General features: G+C 40.2%; 1 protein-coding gene across 1 annotated transcript in view; it reads left to right on the top strand.

Moving 5' to 3' along the window:
* LOC117948580 (neural-cadherin-like) overlaps positions 1-17,863 on the top strand; it is an 83,409-nt gene that overhangs the window by 36,292 nt on the left and 29,254 nt on the right. The window contains exons 7-16 of the mRNA XM_034878274.1: positions 641-783; positions 2,600-2,772; positions 4,358-4,526; positions 7,850-8,020; positions 8,332-8,504; positions 11,792-11,959; positions 13,745-13,994; positions 14,478-14,605; positions 14,972-15,158; positions 16,876-17,019. Coding sequence (XP_034734165.1) covers positions 641-783; positions 2,600-2,772; positions 4,358-4,526; positions 7,850-8,020; positions 8,332-8,504; positions 11,792-11,959; positions 13,745-13,994; positions 14,478-14,605; positions 14,972-15,158; positions 16,876-17,019 — 1,706 coding nt within the window. The remainder of the gene's footprint in view (positions 1-640; positions 784-2,599; positions 2,773-4,357; positions 4,527-7,849; positions 8,021-8,331; positions 8,505-11,791; positions 11,960-13,744; positions 13,995-14,477; positions 14,606-14,971; positions 15,159-16,875; positions 17,020-17,863) is intronic.

The following is a 17,863-nucleotide window of genomic DNA, read 5'->3' as shown; positions in this document are numbered from 1 at the left end:
ATACACATTAGAGGATACAGCACCAAATCTCACAGGGCATGAGTTCTGCTGACGAGTCAACTCAAACTTTGTGCGAACACCGCCCCCTCTGTATGCTTTCTCCTCTCTGAGTCTATCAGCCTTCCTATTTCCACCCGCTCCCTTCTCTTCTCTCTCACTCCCACATATCACTTTACCTGTCATTTCAGTATTTCAGTGCCAGCCATCTTTTTTGTCACCTGTTCCTCTCTCCCCTCCGCGCCCCGGCAAGTCACGCAGTTCATCTCCACCCCATGGTGCTTTGTACCACAGCGGTATATCCATCTACTGTGTCTCACTGGGCATCTCTTTGCCCAGCACCACAAAGCGAGCAAATCACTGTTGACATTTTAAAAGGCACTGGCTCAAATGGCCCACAGTGGGCTGGGTATGTGGAAGCACCATTTGTCCAATGACTTCACCATCCCAGTAGACATTATCATTTGTCTCTAGTCTGGCCAGCTAAGAGGGCAGGTTAAATCATAGTGACAAGCGAAAGCCACAACAATAAGTCTAATCAGCCTGCTGATGCCTTGGACTGTGTAGATGGTTTGTATCTCCTGTCAGTGTGTGTTTCTATCATTGACTTGTGACTTTCCATGTGTGTATTCCCGCACTTTAGATATCGAACGTTTGTTTCCGAGGACGCGGGGCCTAACACCCTCGTCGCCACAGTTCTGGCCAAAGACCCAGATGGCGATGGTATAATCTACTCCATAACAGCAGGAAATGAGGACGGAAACTTCGTCATTGACAGCCAGAAAGGTGATACTAATTCATTTTTTTAGCCAGGCTTCACATATGCCGGTCTCATTCTAATTGACATGCTTTCTGTGAAATCACACATTCAATTTTCTCCAATTTGCTCCTGTTACAGTGGTGTGCAATGAACGCCCTCTACTTTCAAAGTCAACGAGAAAAGATATTTAAAGTTGATATCAAGTGCCCGTCTTTCTATTATCGGGGCCATAAATATAAACGATGACCTTTAAGAAATTTCCGCACTTGTTTTTTTTTCTTTTTCTTTTTTCTAAAGGAAGTTTCGGAGCTTTGTGGCATTTGTCCTTTGATCCGAAACCAGTGGCAATCACTGTGACATTTGTCACCCAACCCTTTCAATTCAATTTCACAACAACTGCTCTATCATAGCTCCCAATCTTCAGGCTGCGCTCTGTCAGCTTCTCTTTCTTTTTTGTCATCTGTTTATATTGCTCCTCTCCACCCTTTCTGTGTATCCTCAGAGCAAGAAAATGCTAAGGCTGATATCCTTTGGGTCCAGGAAAACTAGAGATGTTCCGATACCAATACCAGTACTGGTATCGCCTCTGATACGGCCTAAAACGCTGGTGTCGGTATCATGAAATACGATAAAAGAAAGTTCTGTGGCGATCGATATTTGTGTTTGTCCATGTTTCACAAAGTGTTAAACCTGTGCCAGACCAACAACAAAGATATAAATCATATCACATCCATTCAGGGATAGTAGTATACAGTTGTTAAAACATAATAAAGTATACAACACACTGGTATCTGATCAGTACTCGGTATCGGCTGATGCTGACTCAAATTCAGGTATCAGAATTTGTATCGGGAAGCAAAAAAATGGTATCGGACGATCTCAAAAGAAAACCACTATACGGCTTCCCACTTCCTTTATCTATGGAGAGTGCTGGCTCATTGACTAGCTGCTGGAGCTCATGTCGCATTTGTAAATAAGGTTGACATTTAAAGGGGGAGAATTACCGTGCACATCCTACACTTCACTTATTTTAATGTGGTGGTGCAGTGCTGTCAAAGTCATGCATTGTCATTAGGAGCTAGAGCCCTTTTTGCTCTGTGGGCAGCCCAGATCACAAGTAAATTGGGAGAGAGAGGAAGGCAAGGCACTCACATCTGTGTGTATCAGCATGCTGTCTTGTCTTTAATCAAGAGCATTGAAAGAGATGAATAGAAACACAACAAGAGAATAAAAAAATCTCCCCACGCTCTCGCTTCAATCAGTTTCCCCCACATCACAGGCGGCGTGTTCGTCCTGCAACCTCAGAAGTTTTTAAATGGTGACGAGAAGGCTGTTGACTCAGATTCAGCATCTTTTATCCCACCTTTTATCTTGACTGTTGACATGAAAGCAGATGGGGGGGGGGGGGTAACAGTTAATAGGCATCTGCTGAGCCTGGTTAACTTCTAACCCGAGTCACTCACTACTTTATGTTTTCGCTGAAGTGCGTGAGCTGGATGGGCATCTTTAGGCGAGAGCATGCAATTATTAGATTAGAAATATGACAGAATCGCCACTGTGAAATTGGTTTCTGGATTAAGTCTGAATGTCATATTTTTACCTTTCTGTGGACTTCTGAGGTGCATTTCCAACACTCGCTATCTCACCTCTGATTTCTAGAGCAACAACAGGCAGTATGCGTCTTCTGCTTTGTTTTTATTTATAGCAAATCCTTCACCATACAAGGCCACAGTACAGTGGCAATGACATCCTGCTTAATGACTAAGGGAATAGTTGTACTTAATGTGTTAGGAGGGACCATGTTTTATAATGTTTGATTTAATAGGCCTGTGGTCTTTGTAGGGTTGATTCGTCTCCGCTCTACGCCCCTGCCCAAGCTTCAAGGCCTGGAGTACGCCTTGAATGTAACGGCCACGGATGACAATGCATCAGGCGGGCCACAGCCTCTCTTCTCCACCGCACGGGTCATCGTTGGAGTTGATGATGTAAACAACAACAAACCTGTATTTGAGGAGGTGAGGACTTTTTTTTTTAAGGGAAACTCTGGTGGTACTTTTTGAACTGAGGTGTGCAACGTTAGCTTGACCCAGAGTCAGAATGGCCATAATTATGAGACTGGGACATGGGGCTGAATAATATTGGGGAATAGTTCAACATTTTTGGCTTTCTTACCTTCCTACTTGTATGTCTGTATGATAAATATGAAACCATATAAGCAGCCACATAGCTTAGCTTATTTTAGCATAAAATACTGGAAACCGGAGGTTGGTTCTGTCTAAAGGTGACAACATTTGCCCATCAACACCTCTAAATTTCACTAACTAAACATATCCTCACATTGTTAGTGTTATTGTCTGTACTATTTGTTTGCCGGGACCTGTTGCTAGGCAACCATTGGCCTAGGATGTGACTGGCTGATTACTTTTGGACAGAGCCAGGCTAGCTGTTTTCAATCTTTATGCTAAGCAAAGCTAACCTGCTTTTGTTGCTGTTGTCGCTGTGGCTGTCAACCTGAACCCTTTTTAATAGCCTACGGTGAGTTGTTTTGCCTCAATTCAACGTGCCTGCACAACATTGTTACATTCTTCTCTCACCTCCCCGTCTGTATCATCCCCTCGGTGCACTTAAGTTATTTCTCTGTCTATCACTTCTCTTCTCCCTCGTCTTATTCCACTCTCCAGCTTTTATTTTTTGTCCTGGCGTTCTCATTCCACTGGCCTCCTTCTCTCCACTCTGTTTTCCCATGAGTTCTGATTAGCCTGCACACCCACTCTATCTTCAGGCGCTCCATTGGGGTTTCAATTAATTTAAGAAAAAAAAACTGCAATATCATCACAATATACTATACCTGTTTAATTAACTTCCTCCGTAATTAGGAATGACTTAAACTTCGGCAGAAGGCTGGGCTGGAGCCCCTGAGGTCTTTTGGGTGGACTTGAAGTCTTGGCAACTTGTGTCTAAATATCAAGTTTGATGGTCTTGGGCTTAACCATCAGGGCGTGACCATCAGGTCTTGGGCAAGAATGACCTTATGTTTGATTTCATGTGTTTTTTAACAGGTACCTACAGGCCTTATTGTCTGTGCCATCACTTCCCATAAACTTGTGCATTACTCTTGATTGGCTCGCTCACTTCCTTTGATCCATGCCCCGCCCTCTGTTTCGCTCACACTCCTCCTTGCCTTTTCTTTGTCATTTCATTTTTCATGGTCATTCTTTTGAAAGAATAGCTAGCATTTATATGTAATTTCAAAAGAGAAAGACTCCAGAGAGTAGCTTTTTATCTGTTCATTAGGGGAATGGACTGAATTCCTGGTTTAGAAAAAGCTGTTCACTGCTGGCTCTTCAAAATAAATCAGCTCAAGTGTTTTTTATTTTCATAGATGCGGGCTACAGTATCTATTACTTCTGTATTGTTTTTCATGCACAGTATCTCCCTGTGTGCGTAGTGGCCTTGCACTTAATGAGTTTGTTTTCTTTGATCCTTGCACTCTCATTACCGTACCATATTATCACTATCTATTCTCATATGTATATGAATTGTTTTTTTGTATTTGTGTGTCTTTTCTTATTTCTCTCCCCCTCCCTCTCTCTATTTTAGTGCCAGCAATATCGTGAGCAGGCTTCAGTGCTGGAGAACCAGCCAACGGGGACTTTTGTGTTGCAAGTGCATGCGGTGGATGCAGATGAGGGTGCAAATGGAAAAGTCAAATATGGCTTAATGCACAGAGACAGTGCCATGCCTGCCTTCAGAATTCATCCAGACACAGGTAGAGCGGTCGCGGATTGCGATTAGGTCTCAATTAGACCTACAGTATTAGAACATAGAGTTCGTGGTTCGTAGACAGTGCTGCATTTTAATGGTAATTGACATCTTAAATTCAACAGTCAAGTTGAACTATGATTTGAGAGGAGAGGAAATGGATAGAAAAAAACACATACAGCCACACATACACACACAATATATATTCTTAGCAGTGTAAAATGTGCTATTTTGATTTCTAATTTTAGAAAAAAATATGTTCACGCTGACATTCGATGCATTAATAGTCTGGGCATTTGCTCTAACGCCGTCAACAGTGAACACATGTTGAGTCAGAGGTTTTGTAAACAACTCCCGCAAAGAAATAGTTTTTCATGAATAAACCCATCTCTTTGGTTCTATCCGATGCTGTTTTAAGTTATGTAAGCGCCATATACCCTGCGGCGTGAAACAGATTTTTATTTTGACAAGTAAACTAAATTGTAAATATAATCTCAAATGAAGGTGCACATTTTTACACTATCCCATTTTGAACGTAAGAACAACAATACACCCCCCTCGGCATTTGTATTTGTCTTAATCCCCCCCCCCCACCCCAAATCCCCCGTGCAGTGTCTTTTACAGTTGAACAGCCAACACACAACTTGCCATCTGATCCACACAATACTGTGCAAATTCATGATAGTATTATAGTGTATAGTACACACATGGGAATTTTTAGAGTAAAAGTTAAAGTATGATTAGTTTTGCTTTCGTTTCTGATATTTTATACATATTAAAGGATGAATACTGTGGACCTACATACCTTAGTGTGATTATCAGGGATTATAAATGCTTGTGAGTAAAAACTGGCATGCAAATAAGTTTCTAGGTCCCATTTATTGTCTCAATGTGCTGTAAGCCTATTATTCAAATGTGTCAATTTGGCTGTGGAAGAGAGTACCAATGTTTATTTGTGCTTCTTCTGGCGCCTAAGGGGGTTGTTTTTGAAAATCAACATTTGGAAAATCAAAGATTTGGTTTTCCAAATGGTTTTCTTTAATTTTGACAATATAGGAATGAGCAGAATATGAATGTAGAAAAAGTCAGGGCAGGGGAGAAATTGTATACACTACGACAGAATAGATAACATTTTTGAATTATGTTAGTGGGTATATGTAACTTTGAGTTTGTGTTGATTTTAGCAGGGAAAAGGGAAAAGGCGGGAGTGTTTTAACTATACCTGCTGACGTAAAGCTCTTTTCTTTACGGTGCTGTATCAGCCACTGTAATGCCCAAGGGGGTAAGGGAGCATCTGGAAAGTGTACCTCCTATAGGGAGATTCTGAGTCTAACAAGCCATCACCTTCCCCTAGCATTGATTCCTATTGTCAGGGAGGAGATGAGGCTTGGAGCCAAAAGCAGAGAGCATGCAAAGTATGTTGAGCTTGATCATTTATTAAACAACAACAAAGTACACACCAACAAAAAGTGTCTTGAAAGCAGCAGGCATACAACTTATAACAAAAAGTAATGCAGGCAATCACGGGGAACGTCAGACAAACAAATCCATAAACAAGAAAGCACAGAACACGACAGCCCTCGACAACACTGACCAGCAGCAGAAACGTATTGATCCAACACAAGACAAAGACAGCACAGGGTGACAAGGACTAAACAGGAACAGGTGACACAACAGGGCTGGGCAGAACAATCAATAAAAACACAAGACAGGAAGTAAAACTCGACAAGACTAGGGGAAAAAGACAGACTTCAACATAAAACGGGACAGAACACAAACATCATGACATCCATTCACTCTGACAGTGAGTAACTTTACATCTGAAGCGTTTAAAAAGCGCTTTTATTTGTCCATTTTTTTTAATTCTAAAGAAACATGAAAATGTATAAAAGGCGCCATTTTTGTAAAAATAGGCTAACGATTGTTTCATGCCTATGCAACTTTCTGTCGCACAATAGAGAAGTTACTGCATCAAAAATTACCGTGTGGTCTCCGTTGAAGTTTTTGGTGTTGCTATGTCCATTTCTTATACTGTCTGTGATATTACCGAGTCAACGTTACCTGAAGGTCATGTAGTTGCCATGAACGTTCTCCTCAGACAGAAAATCATTAATTTACAATAAGATAATATGTTACCGATGCATCGTTGCATTTCAAGTGTTTCATACGGTAACTTAGCTTACTTTGGATGTGTCGTGAGATAAACCGGATCACTGTGTCACAAGCCAAGCATTAAGAGATTGTTGTAGCAACAAACGTAATGATAACTTAATGTAGATTAATATCAGGAAAATTAATTTCAGGAAACCCGAGGACGCTTTACACAAGTACAGGGGATAAGTGAAAAGAAAATAGTAAGCCAACACAAACACCGACTGATAAATGGAATGGGGACGTAATTTAATGTTGGCTACTGACGTACAACCACATTGCACAATCTAAAGTTATTTTATGAATTAAATAGACATGAGGGTCAATTTGGGGACGTTTTTGTGGCATTTACAATCCCGTAGTCCGCATCTGTTGACAGCCCGACTGAGTGGGACACACATCGTCTTTCAATTTCCCCTTTAGCTTTTAGTTGTTCCTTTAATTTCCTTCTCTCTGTGATAGTCCTGTCTCAGTATCAGCCATAACTACAGCAGATAACTTAATTTTTTTTTTTTTAAATACAATCAGGCCTACATAAAGAAACCCCCCTGCTTTATTTACATATTCTCTAACATAGGCTTTTCCTGCTGTTACACCAACATCTGTGACCCTTCAGAATGCGTGTTCTGTAGCGCCGACTGTGATTTTGTAAAAATATATAATATACATAAAAATAGCGTTCTTTTCGCTGTTAGTCTTGTTTCCTGTTACAGGTCATTTATGGTCATCAGATGGAATACACAGTTTCAGAAAAGTAGTTGCTTTAAATGGTGTGGGCTATGGGGGTTCTGTTGCTAACCTGGCCAAGCTTGGCGTGATAAAAACTGACTCTGCATAATGAAGGGAAAGACCTGGAGCTGTTGTGGAGTCTTAACACGTGGAGTCAACACGTTGTTCTGTCAGTCACTTTCTTTAAGGCTTCTGCTCTGTTTCCTTCATCTCAAGATTTAATTACGAAGTCACTGCACTTGAAAAGGATGCTCGAAATAATATGTAATTGTTTACTTGTTTTTTTTTATTCTTGGGTGGATGGTTAGATGGCTAGATATGCAGTAAGATGAATTGATGTATGGATGCATTCATTGATGGGTTATTTGGAGAATTGCTGAATGGGTGGATGAATATAGTGTATATGTGTTCATGGGTGTGTGTTTGGGATTTTTTGTTCTGTATTCACAGGAGTGATTGCGACAGCAAGGCGGTTCGACAGGGAGCGGCAGAGGGAGTATTCAATTACAGTAACGGCCACTGATTGGGCAGAGGAGCCGCTCATCGGCATCTGTCAGCTCACCATCCAAATACTGGACCAGAATGATAATAGCCCCAAGTTTGAGAATTTGCGCTATGAGTGTAAGTGATAACAAATGATACATGAAAAAATGTGTATTGTTAAAGCAGAAGCATAACTATGACCTTAAAAATGTTGTGATAAAGAGGGAGGTTTATGCTCCTTTTTTACTTACATTGAGTAATTTCTTTAAACTGGGGATACGTTTCAGTGTCTTGATGCCGTAGATCACACTGTATGTCTTTGTACTGGGTTTTGGAAACAAACATAAAAAATTACCCTAGTAATAACCTAAATCACAGGTTTTACTTAATAAGCAATGTCCATAACCTCTCATGCATGACCTTTACCATCCCGCAATCATCCCCTGCAGACTTTCTGAGAGAAGACACTTTGGTCGGTACCAGTTTCCTGCGCGTGGCAGCTCACGATGACGACTTTGGAACTAATGCAGCTATCACTTACTCCATGTCCTTGGAGCAGCCTGAATACCTGCGGGTTAACCCTGTCACTGGATGGATCTACGTTAACCAGCCCATATCACAGGTCAGTCGGCAGTAATTAGCAGACTCTCTGTCAGCCAGCACTCACACACACACGCACGCACGCACGCACATACACACACACGCACGTACACACACACACGCACGTACACACACACACACATTCTTTATTAGCCCATGGGTCTGTGTCAACAAAGCTAATGAATGAGCCTCCTCAAAGTGCCTCTGTCACACACTCACTATCTGGGGTATGTGTACTCCCAGAGGTGCTGCATGTGGAAAGACCACAGAGAAAGAAGATAGAAGGAGATCCATTCAGGCTAAACTAATTATTAAAAATAGATTTTAACAGCTTGGGATTCCTGTGGTTATATTTAATGACTACAGTTCTGTCAATTGGACTGTTACTAAACAATACATGTGACCCGTAGCTGTCAAAAAAAGATGCTGTTTTTTTTAAAAGTGTATGACACATGTTTTTAAGAAGCTACTTATAAGAAACCAAGACTCTTTTGTCCAGCTTAAACACTCTGGCTTTGATATAAGAGATTCAAGGCTTTTTCATCTCAGTTTATGATCTGGGGCTTTGATAAGGACCTTTAGACGAGCGATGTTTTTGTGGCTATTAACTGAAACACTCTGGAGGCCGAAAGATTGTGCATGGGATTAAACTTAAAAAGCATGATCACCTCCACAGTTCTTTTTAAAAAGGTGATAATTGTGGTTATGTAAATAATTGTTTCCAATATGAAAGCTAGCCATAAAGTTTAGCAAGTTGGCCTTTCAGTGATTGTGACAAATGTTTTACATTTTTTATTGGTGTTTTGTAGACTTTCATGTTTTTTGTAGTAGGACTGAACGATATTGTGTTTTAACATCGACATGGCCATTTGCGCATGCACAATAGTCACATCGCAGTGATGTGCATAGTTTTTGATGGGTAGTAAGGGAAGCTACAGTAGTCAGTGTTTTATGTTTGCTACAAATACAAACTAAATCACCTGATTAATGCAACATAATCACAACATCTCCCGGCGCGTGACATCCATGTCTGATCAATTTATCAAACTAACGAGCTGGCCCCGCTAGTCGACCACAACTTGGAATTTAGAAGAAGCAACATGCAGTCATTGTCATACACTTTAGCCTGGATTGATAATATTATAGGAACACAATGTATTTTTTCAAATCGCAATAATTATTGCAGGGGAAAAAAATATCGCAATGTCAGATTTATCTAATATCATGCAGGCCTATTCTGTAGTCTATCAGCGCTCTTCTTCCTGTTTTCCTCTTTCACTAATTCAAATGGAAGAGTTGTTCTTTGGCTCCATATTTGCTAATGCACTATAAGGTTGTTTATTATTTAACATGCTTTTTAGCGCGGCGGTGGTAGATGTCTCTGGAAATTATGCTGCTGACCTCATGTAAAATTGAAAGTGTTAAGCCAAGAACCTTGGTGAACAAAGCTGCCTACTGTATTTAAAAAGTGCTTTCAGGAGCTATTTGAATCAACCACCAATGTTTTTATCCTTTAACTAAGATTGTAAAAGCACTTCATTAAATGTTAAATGTCTCAGCTGATTTTAGACACTGTTCTGATTTGATTTTGTCGTCATCGTTTCTGTTAAGTGAATAAATATTAAGGCCAAATCTTCACACCACACTTCACAGTAAAGTATGCAGCGCAGATCCCAGTTCCCTTCAGTGGAATATGAAGTAGCATTGAATTACAGTGGTTATTACATGTTCAGTACAGCCAGAGCCAGCCTCAACGTTCTGTACAGTAAAGTTCTGCAGATAATTAAGTGGAATTAAGTAGATAAGATGGCAAAGGTTACTGTGACCGTGTCCAGACTATTGTATGGATATTTTCTGGTTCACATCTGACACTATTACTGCAAATTCAATTTTAAACCTTGGTTAGACCACTAAGTCAGTGATTCATTTATTGTAAACGCAGCAGCTGCTGGGTCCACATTAACAATCACAAATTACAGTCTTTGTTCTCTGGTGTCAAGCTTTGGAAAAGAAAGTTGTACTTCTTCACACATACTAATTGGATTGTCCCTAAAATAAAAAATGGACTATCTATAGTTAAGTGCAATTTCTTTTTATCTGCTGCACAATAGAGTCGCTCCGCCATGTTTTGCATTGATAGAAAATTTTTAAAATGTGACATCTTAACAAGTATATTATTATTTGAGAATGTAATTGCATAACTATGGCTCGCATTATCTTTTACTGTAAGTGGATAGAATGAAATTTCCTCGCGTGAGCAAAAAGAAAAGGCCCTTTAGAGAAATAGAGGAGTTTTTTTCTCTCATTCTGATAGAAGGGTATTGTTGATGTTTCACATTGCGTAATTAAGATAAATATTTAATAAAATACTCTAATGACCTCTTAAGTAAAATGCTAGTTTTGCCTGCTGTGTCCACTCTGACGAAATACAGATCCTTAGTCAGATTTACCCTTTATTTTCTAGTGGAGGAGCTTTGGTGCTGAATTGTAAAGCTTAATACATTTTTGTAAGGGTCATACTGCTGCCTTTGTTCTTACCTAATTAAGTGATTTCCTCAATGGAGTTTAGGTACAGGCAAGAACCTGAAGTCATTACTGCCCATCAGGAATTATCACAATATCAGTAACTAATAAACACATCGCAAAAGACCCTGATATATTGTGAAAGACACTTTCCAACACTTATTTTATTAGTTAGTTGAAGGAGAGTATCAGTAGAAAACTAGACTTTGAAATAAAAGCTTAACTGTCTTGTGTGTCAATGTTCAATAGAAATAAAAAAGTGTTTTATTCAACAAGCAATTTTCTCTATTTTAGCAGACTTCTGAAAGCAGCAGTAAGGCAGAACTGAGTAAACTTTATTATTTTTTGTTTATTGCAAATAATATCATATTGTGCAACATTATTGCATATTTTACACATATCGTGCAGCGCTAATCTTTACTGGTTATTGGTTTGCTGTCACGGGCCAGTTTCAATCGGCCCACTGCCACAGAGCAAGCTGAAGACACAGCCATGCTACTCAGACTATAGCAAGAGGATGTAATATATATTAGATTGTACTGCTTTTATTTATAATTATTACATTATTTCACAATATACTGTATATGTTACACATCTGGTGTGTTGTCATAGGAGATGAGTTTGTGTTTTGGCAGGGTCAGTCAGTTGGAGCTGCGTATAATTTGATAGTTCATCAAATAGCTGCTTAGCAATTTTCTGGTAATCGACTACTTCTTCATCAGCTAATTGTCAATAGTTTCATTTCTAAATGCCACAAGGATCATTTTAGTGTCTGAACTGTTACAGAGAACCTATATCACGCGGGAGATCATAGCTACCGACGGGGGACACCAAAACACCTCAGTGGAGCTGGCTGTCACCATCACCAACGTGAAGAACCAGCCTCCACAGTGGGAGAAGGACAGCTACAGCGTCGTCATCCCTGAAAACACCGCCAGGGACACACCCATAGTGGTATGTGGAACAATATAATCTGAAAAACATTGTTCATATTACCACATAGCTCAAGTTGAAGTTACTTTATCTGTCCCCCAGTGGGATAGTATATAGATAGTATAGATAGTATAATACAAATCACACACAATTAAACTCACAATACAGAGATTGCCTAACTTGCAGGCAGTTAATAAAATGCAGAAAACAGTTCAATAAATAGTAAGTCAATAATTTATATGTGGTTCTTTAATAGGTTGATAAGCTGGTTCCTCTCTTGTCATTTTGAGTTGCTGTATTTTTTTCCAGTTTTATTTTGTTTTTAAGAAGCATGTACACTTTTAAACATAAATGTTACTATTTGATGCATTGTGCCACAGTTAGCCACAGGCTAATATACAGTACATCTGCAGTCTGCAATTGAATCAGCTGAATGTTTGCTTATTCCGCTGGACAGGAGTCTTTGAAAGCTTGTCAGTGCGCTGAAAATCTATAAACGTGTTTTTGTTTGATGCTGTTGGAGAAAGCTGACATTGTATCGCATGTGCAAAGCAAGTTTTATGACTTCAGGGTTATTACATCCATTCACAACGTCTCCTTTGATGTGAGAATATATAGCTGTCAATCTGGAGATCAGACAAATCCCTTTTCTTTTACCAAGGTCTCACAAAGGGTTGCACTTTCACATAAGAGGTTATTTCAGGGCTCAAACAATAGTTTACTTTGTTTCCTACCCAGATTATCAATCATCGCAATAATTGTGATTTATATTTGACATAACCTTTGCTTCTCCTTTAAGAATACAAAACACAAAAGCAGTCTGGCCTTGTTCTAAGTAGTAATTGTCACATGTTAGTGTTGCCTTGTCTATATTCTTTGCGTCTATATCCTTCGCATTCCACTTCCAGGATTGCTCAGGTGTTGCATTACAATTCTGCCAGATGCATGTATTTTCCAATTCCTTTTGCTTTCTTTGTGTTGGAATTTTAAATTCTGCTTCTCAGATCTCTGCTTGGTAAATTGGGACAGCTAACGAGACTACCTGTCCAATCTGGGTTCTCTCGCACGACTATTTTTGCAAGTGCCAATGATAATTCTGATTGGTTTAAAGAAGTGCCAATAAACCAGAGCCTGTTTTCCTCCCATCGTCGAATGCTGTCTGGAATGGCCAGACTCTCCTTCAACAAGCTTTAGAGGAGGGTCTGGCAAAGCAAGACTAAATGTTACCTGACCTACCTCAAGGAGAATCCTTCTTAAGTGGATTCTTCAAACATTTTAGGAACTACACTTATTTGCTCTTGTGTCAAGACTTGAATGAGACGACTGATATCGCTCACCTGTCCGGGCGTTAATAACGGAGCGTCAGTCTGCAGCCGGTTAGCTGCTATTATACGCACCAGCAGCTCTAGAGCTCTTCATATTAGTACGTTGCATCTAGGTTGATTTGCCAGACTAACTGTTTCCAGTCTTTATGCTAAGCTAAGCTAATAGCAATACTATTTCAAAAACATTTCAATAGTTTTTTCTAAGTGCTATACAATTGAATAAGACAACCCAAAATTAATGAAAGTAGAGATTTGTACTTGCCAAAGAGCGTTGTGTGGAGTCAATCATGGTATTTTGGGTAATTGAAAAGATAATTGAGATAGGAAAAAGGGGCAATTTGACCCGAGGATAACATGAGGGTTAATCTAGGAAACACCATTTGCTCAGCCCAGGGTTGTTTTCTGCTATCTAAACAAACGTTAATTAAGATCCAGGTGTTCAACCGAGCAAAATTATAATCCAAATCCTCTTCCTTTTCAGACAATTAAGGCGACCTCTCAGTTGGGTGACCCGAGGGTGACTTATAACCTGGAGGATGGGATGGTCCCCGAAACCAACATGCCAGTCCGTTTCTACCTTTCCCCCAACCGCGAAGATGGCTCTGCGTCCATTCTAGTGTCCGAGCCGCTGGACTACGAGACCACACCCGTGTTCTCTCTCCGGGTTCGAGCACAGAACGTGGCCGCAGTGCCTCTTGCAGCTTTTACTACAGTTTATGTCAATATTACAGGTGGGATTTTTACTCTTCTCACTATGTTCTCACTTTGCTCTTTTATATTAAATTGAGATTAGTCAGACTTTATTGTTTCATTAGCAGGTTTATTAATATTCTTCAACGTTATGTTGAGATTTAATTATCTTTTACAACTTTCCTTTAGCATTTAATTAAGTGTAGCGTGTGATATTAAACTGATGCATAATCAAAATCATCGTCAGAATGTCGTAATTTCAGTGGGTTGAAAAGGTAACGATACATATATAAAGATGAGATTTTCTTTCTTCAGCAAATCAAACTAAATCTTAAATGTGTGTGGCCAGTTAGCTCAGTTGGTAGAGCAGGCGCACATCCTGTATATTGAGGTTAATTCCTTGATGCAGAAGGTCCAGGGTTTGAGTCTGACCTGTGATGGTTTTCTGCAGGTCTTCCCCCGTTAGTTACTATCTGTAAACAAACACACAATCAATTTTCTACTAAACCTTTCTTCGCTCCTAGATGTGAATGACAACGTTCCGTTTTTCACCTCCTCCATCTACGAGGCCTCAGTAACAGAAGGGGCCCAGATAGGGACTTTGGTACTCCAAGTGTCTGCCCATGACAAAGACCTGGGACTCAATGGAGAGGTTTGTGGTTATCTATTTGTGTTCATGTTGTGCAATAAAGAGATTTTCAATCACATATAGACTGTTTTACCTTGCCTAACAATCCTTGTTATGCTAGAAGGAGTATTCTGTAGCATTACACCATTATCCCTCTAGTGCGGAAGCTTTTGTTAGACGTGGTTGTTGTGGTGGTATTGGGAACAGTGCCCTCGCAGGTGAGTGACTGACGGTGACAATATAAGTCGCATAGAGTATCGATCTAATTTTATTTCAGATGAGAATATGATGGAGACCTCCTGACATTTTCAGCTGCAAAGCCTTTATTTCTGCAGGTTATTGCTTGAAAGAATACTGTGGTTTAATTTTCAAATTCCCTATGCTCTACAGATCACTTACTCTCTGCTGAGTGACAGCAGTGGCGACCATCACCTGTTCCGCATAGACCCAAAACTTGGGATCATCTTCACAGAAGCTGTGTTTGATCGTGAGGCCCGTAGCTCCTATTTGCTGGAAGTTCAGTCAGAAGATGGCCAGGAATCAGCGCGACCTGGCAAGAACAAACAGCCCAACTCAGGTTAGAAATAATGATGCTTTTAATGATGACATTAGACTTTTTCATAGAGCAAAAATAAATTGCTCATGAGTTTATGTTTTGCTTTGTTAAAGAATAGTTTGACATTTTGGGAAATACACCAATTTGAAGAAGATTTACATCTCGCATTTCTGGATGGCAGGCTTAGCACAAAGACAGGAATCATGTGAAAACAGCTAGTCTGGCTCTGTCGGAAGGTAGAAAAATCCCCTCCAAAGCTCGCAAATGTACATGTTGTAATTTCTAAATATATGACGTATTTTGTCAAAAACGTGTCACTGTGCCTGGCCAGAAAATAGTCCAGAACAAAACCGTCCCTAGCTTAGCATTAGCTTTGTTACTAGTTTAGCCTAGCATTGGTTAGCCTGCTGGCTTTATATTTACCTTACAGACATCAGAATGGTATCATTTTTTTAAAGATATTGAATGAACATATTTCCAAAAAGTGCCTAACTATTCCAGAAAAGGCAATTTGTATGCAAATAATATGTTAGTAGTAACTTCAGTTTTAGTGTATCCCAACTCTTTTAGTCACACAAGTTGTTGGTTTCTAAGAAATATGTGAGTTGGCAGATTTAACAGTGAAGTGACCTGAGGCCTGGTGCAATGTCCTATTCATAAAAAGGTGTGTTGTTCTTTCCCTACAAGCCTACAGTGCAATACTGAATACTATGCAGTCCGTCCTCTGTGTTTCACACAGTGTACATTGACATGACAAGCTTCACTTTCTTCCATTCCATTCCTCTTGGCGCTCATTTTTAGTTTTTTGTTGTTGTTGTTGTTGTTTTTCTCCCTGTTTTTAATTTTTTTTGTTCAATATTTAACTAGAGTGGCTTGTATCTTTATTTTTTTACAATGTTCTCTTTGTGACATTGTGGCAGTTGCAAAACCTTAGCCTGTATCTAGAATGACGTAATAGGACGTTTTTATTCAGAAGTGGGTCTTTTGCAAATGTTTGCAGAGGAGGTATTAGGGGTAAAGGGTGATGTTTTGAAGTAAAGCCTTCCCACCAGAGTTGCCAGGGCTGCTTAGCATTTGTAATGAGCCTTAGCTGCGTCTTGGGGTATGAATCTCCGACATCCTCTGCAAACATTACCTGTCTGGCTGCGTCACATCTGGGATGCACCGTGAGGAGGATTGGAGTGTAAAAACAAGCTGAGAAAATAGAGCTACCTTCAACCCCCATCATCTCTTCCTGCAGCAGCTGCAAATTAACATGTCACCCATGTGTTCTGTGAGCAGATAATTTACTACTTCTAACTGAAGAAATAAACAGCGTAACGAGGAGGGCACCGATAAGACACAAACACTCGTCATCTTTCAAATATTTAACTTTCCCAGGGGAGAGGTTCTTTATCTACAGTACACTCTGCAAAAAAATTAGCTTGTTGAAGATGTTTGGCCCCAATAATGTTTTACTTTCTGTTTAAAACTGTTACATCAGTAAAAACAATAAACTCTTGACAAAATCATTTATGCAATTTATGGCACATATTTATGAGTAATGTTTTTCTAATTTCCCTTTCAATGAGGCACATTGCGTTCGGTTAAGTGCCTCTTCCCCACTGAACAGTGACAATGAATTGTAGAATCAATAAACAGATGGAGGGACAATACACATATACTGTGTTTGGAAAGTGTGTGTGCGTGCGTGCACGTGTGCGCCTTGTAATCTTCCGCCGTTTTGTCATTTTTGCAGACACAGCGTATGTGAGGGTTTTCGTCAGCGACGTCAACGACAACAAGCCAGTCTTTGCTCAGCGACTGTATGAAGTGGGTGTGGACGAGAATGCAGATGTGGGCCTGGCTGTTGTCACTGTTAGCGCTAATGACGAGGATGAAGGTATGCTTGACGAGGCAGCAAACCGTGGGAGGTTCCTAGGAAATTTTACCGATTCCAATCACGATAATTAATGGTTAAAGAAGCAAGCCAACCAGAACTTATGCAAAAGTATTTTGTGAAAAACTGTACACTTTCTTTTCTTTCTTTTTCTCTCTCTTTTGGAAAAAAGTATCAGTCAGTTTCCCAGTGCTGAGACCATTTTCCAAAACGGCCTGCATTTGCAACAGAATGCACAGTGACCCTGTAGGCAGTCTTACCCAATCCGACTTGAGCTGTGCTGAAATCATGTGGTGTGCTAGATTTAAGCAGTAGTCATTTGAGGGCTTGGTAATGCACTGTTTCACATATGTTCCAAAAAGAGTGACATGCTCCCACACAGTAGGTGGGCGGGATTTAACCAATAAAGCAGTTGCTCATCCTCCATACAGCAGTAGCCTAAGATCCCTTTATCAGACATGTTTAGGTCCGTTAATCAAGTATTTATGGCAAGCGGGGGTGTAGCTTAGGCTGGGCTGCAGCACTAATGATGAATAGCTGTGGAATAACCCCAACCCCCAACATTAAAGTTGCAATACTGTTGCACTTGCGTCTGAGAGGCTCCGCTCAATCCGTCTTGTTTAACCAACACCCTGGGCTCAACTGTTGTAAGCCTGCCAGATCCCTGTGGGAGGCAGGGAGCACTTTGTCAGCTGGGGTTGTGTTAATGGTTCAGATTAGTGTATTTACATGGGATTGCAGCTACTTTAACCCAACAGGATGATTGAAAACGAAGACTGTTCAGTCCAGGAGATCATCTTATCTATTTGAATGTTAAACCTGGCAGACTGGTTTACCACCCTTAACT

This window comes from Etheostoma cragini, chromosome 8 (genome assembly GCF_013103735.1).
Source record: "Etheostoma cragini isolate CJK2018 chromosome 8, CSU_Ecrag_1.0, whole genome shotgun sequence".
NCBI lineage: Eukaryota > Metazoa > Chordata > Actinopteri > Perciformes > Percidae > Etheostoma > Etheostoma cragini.
The sequence above is the reverse complement of the archived record's forward strand: the minus strand, read 5'-3'. Positions and strand labels throughout refer to the sequence as shown.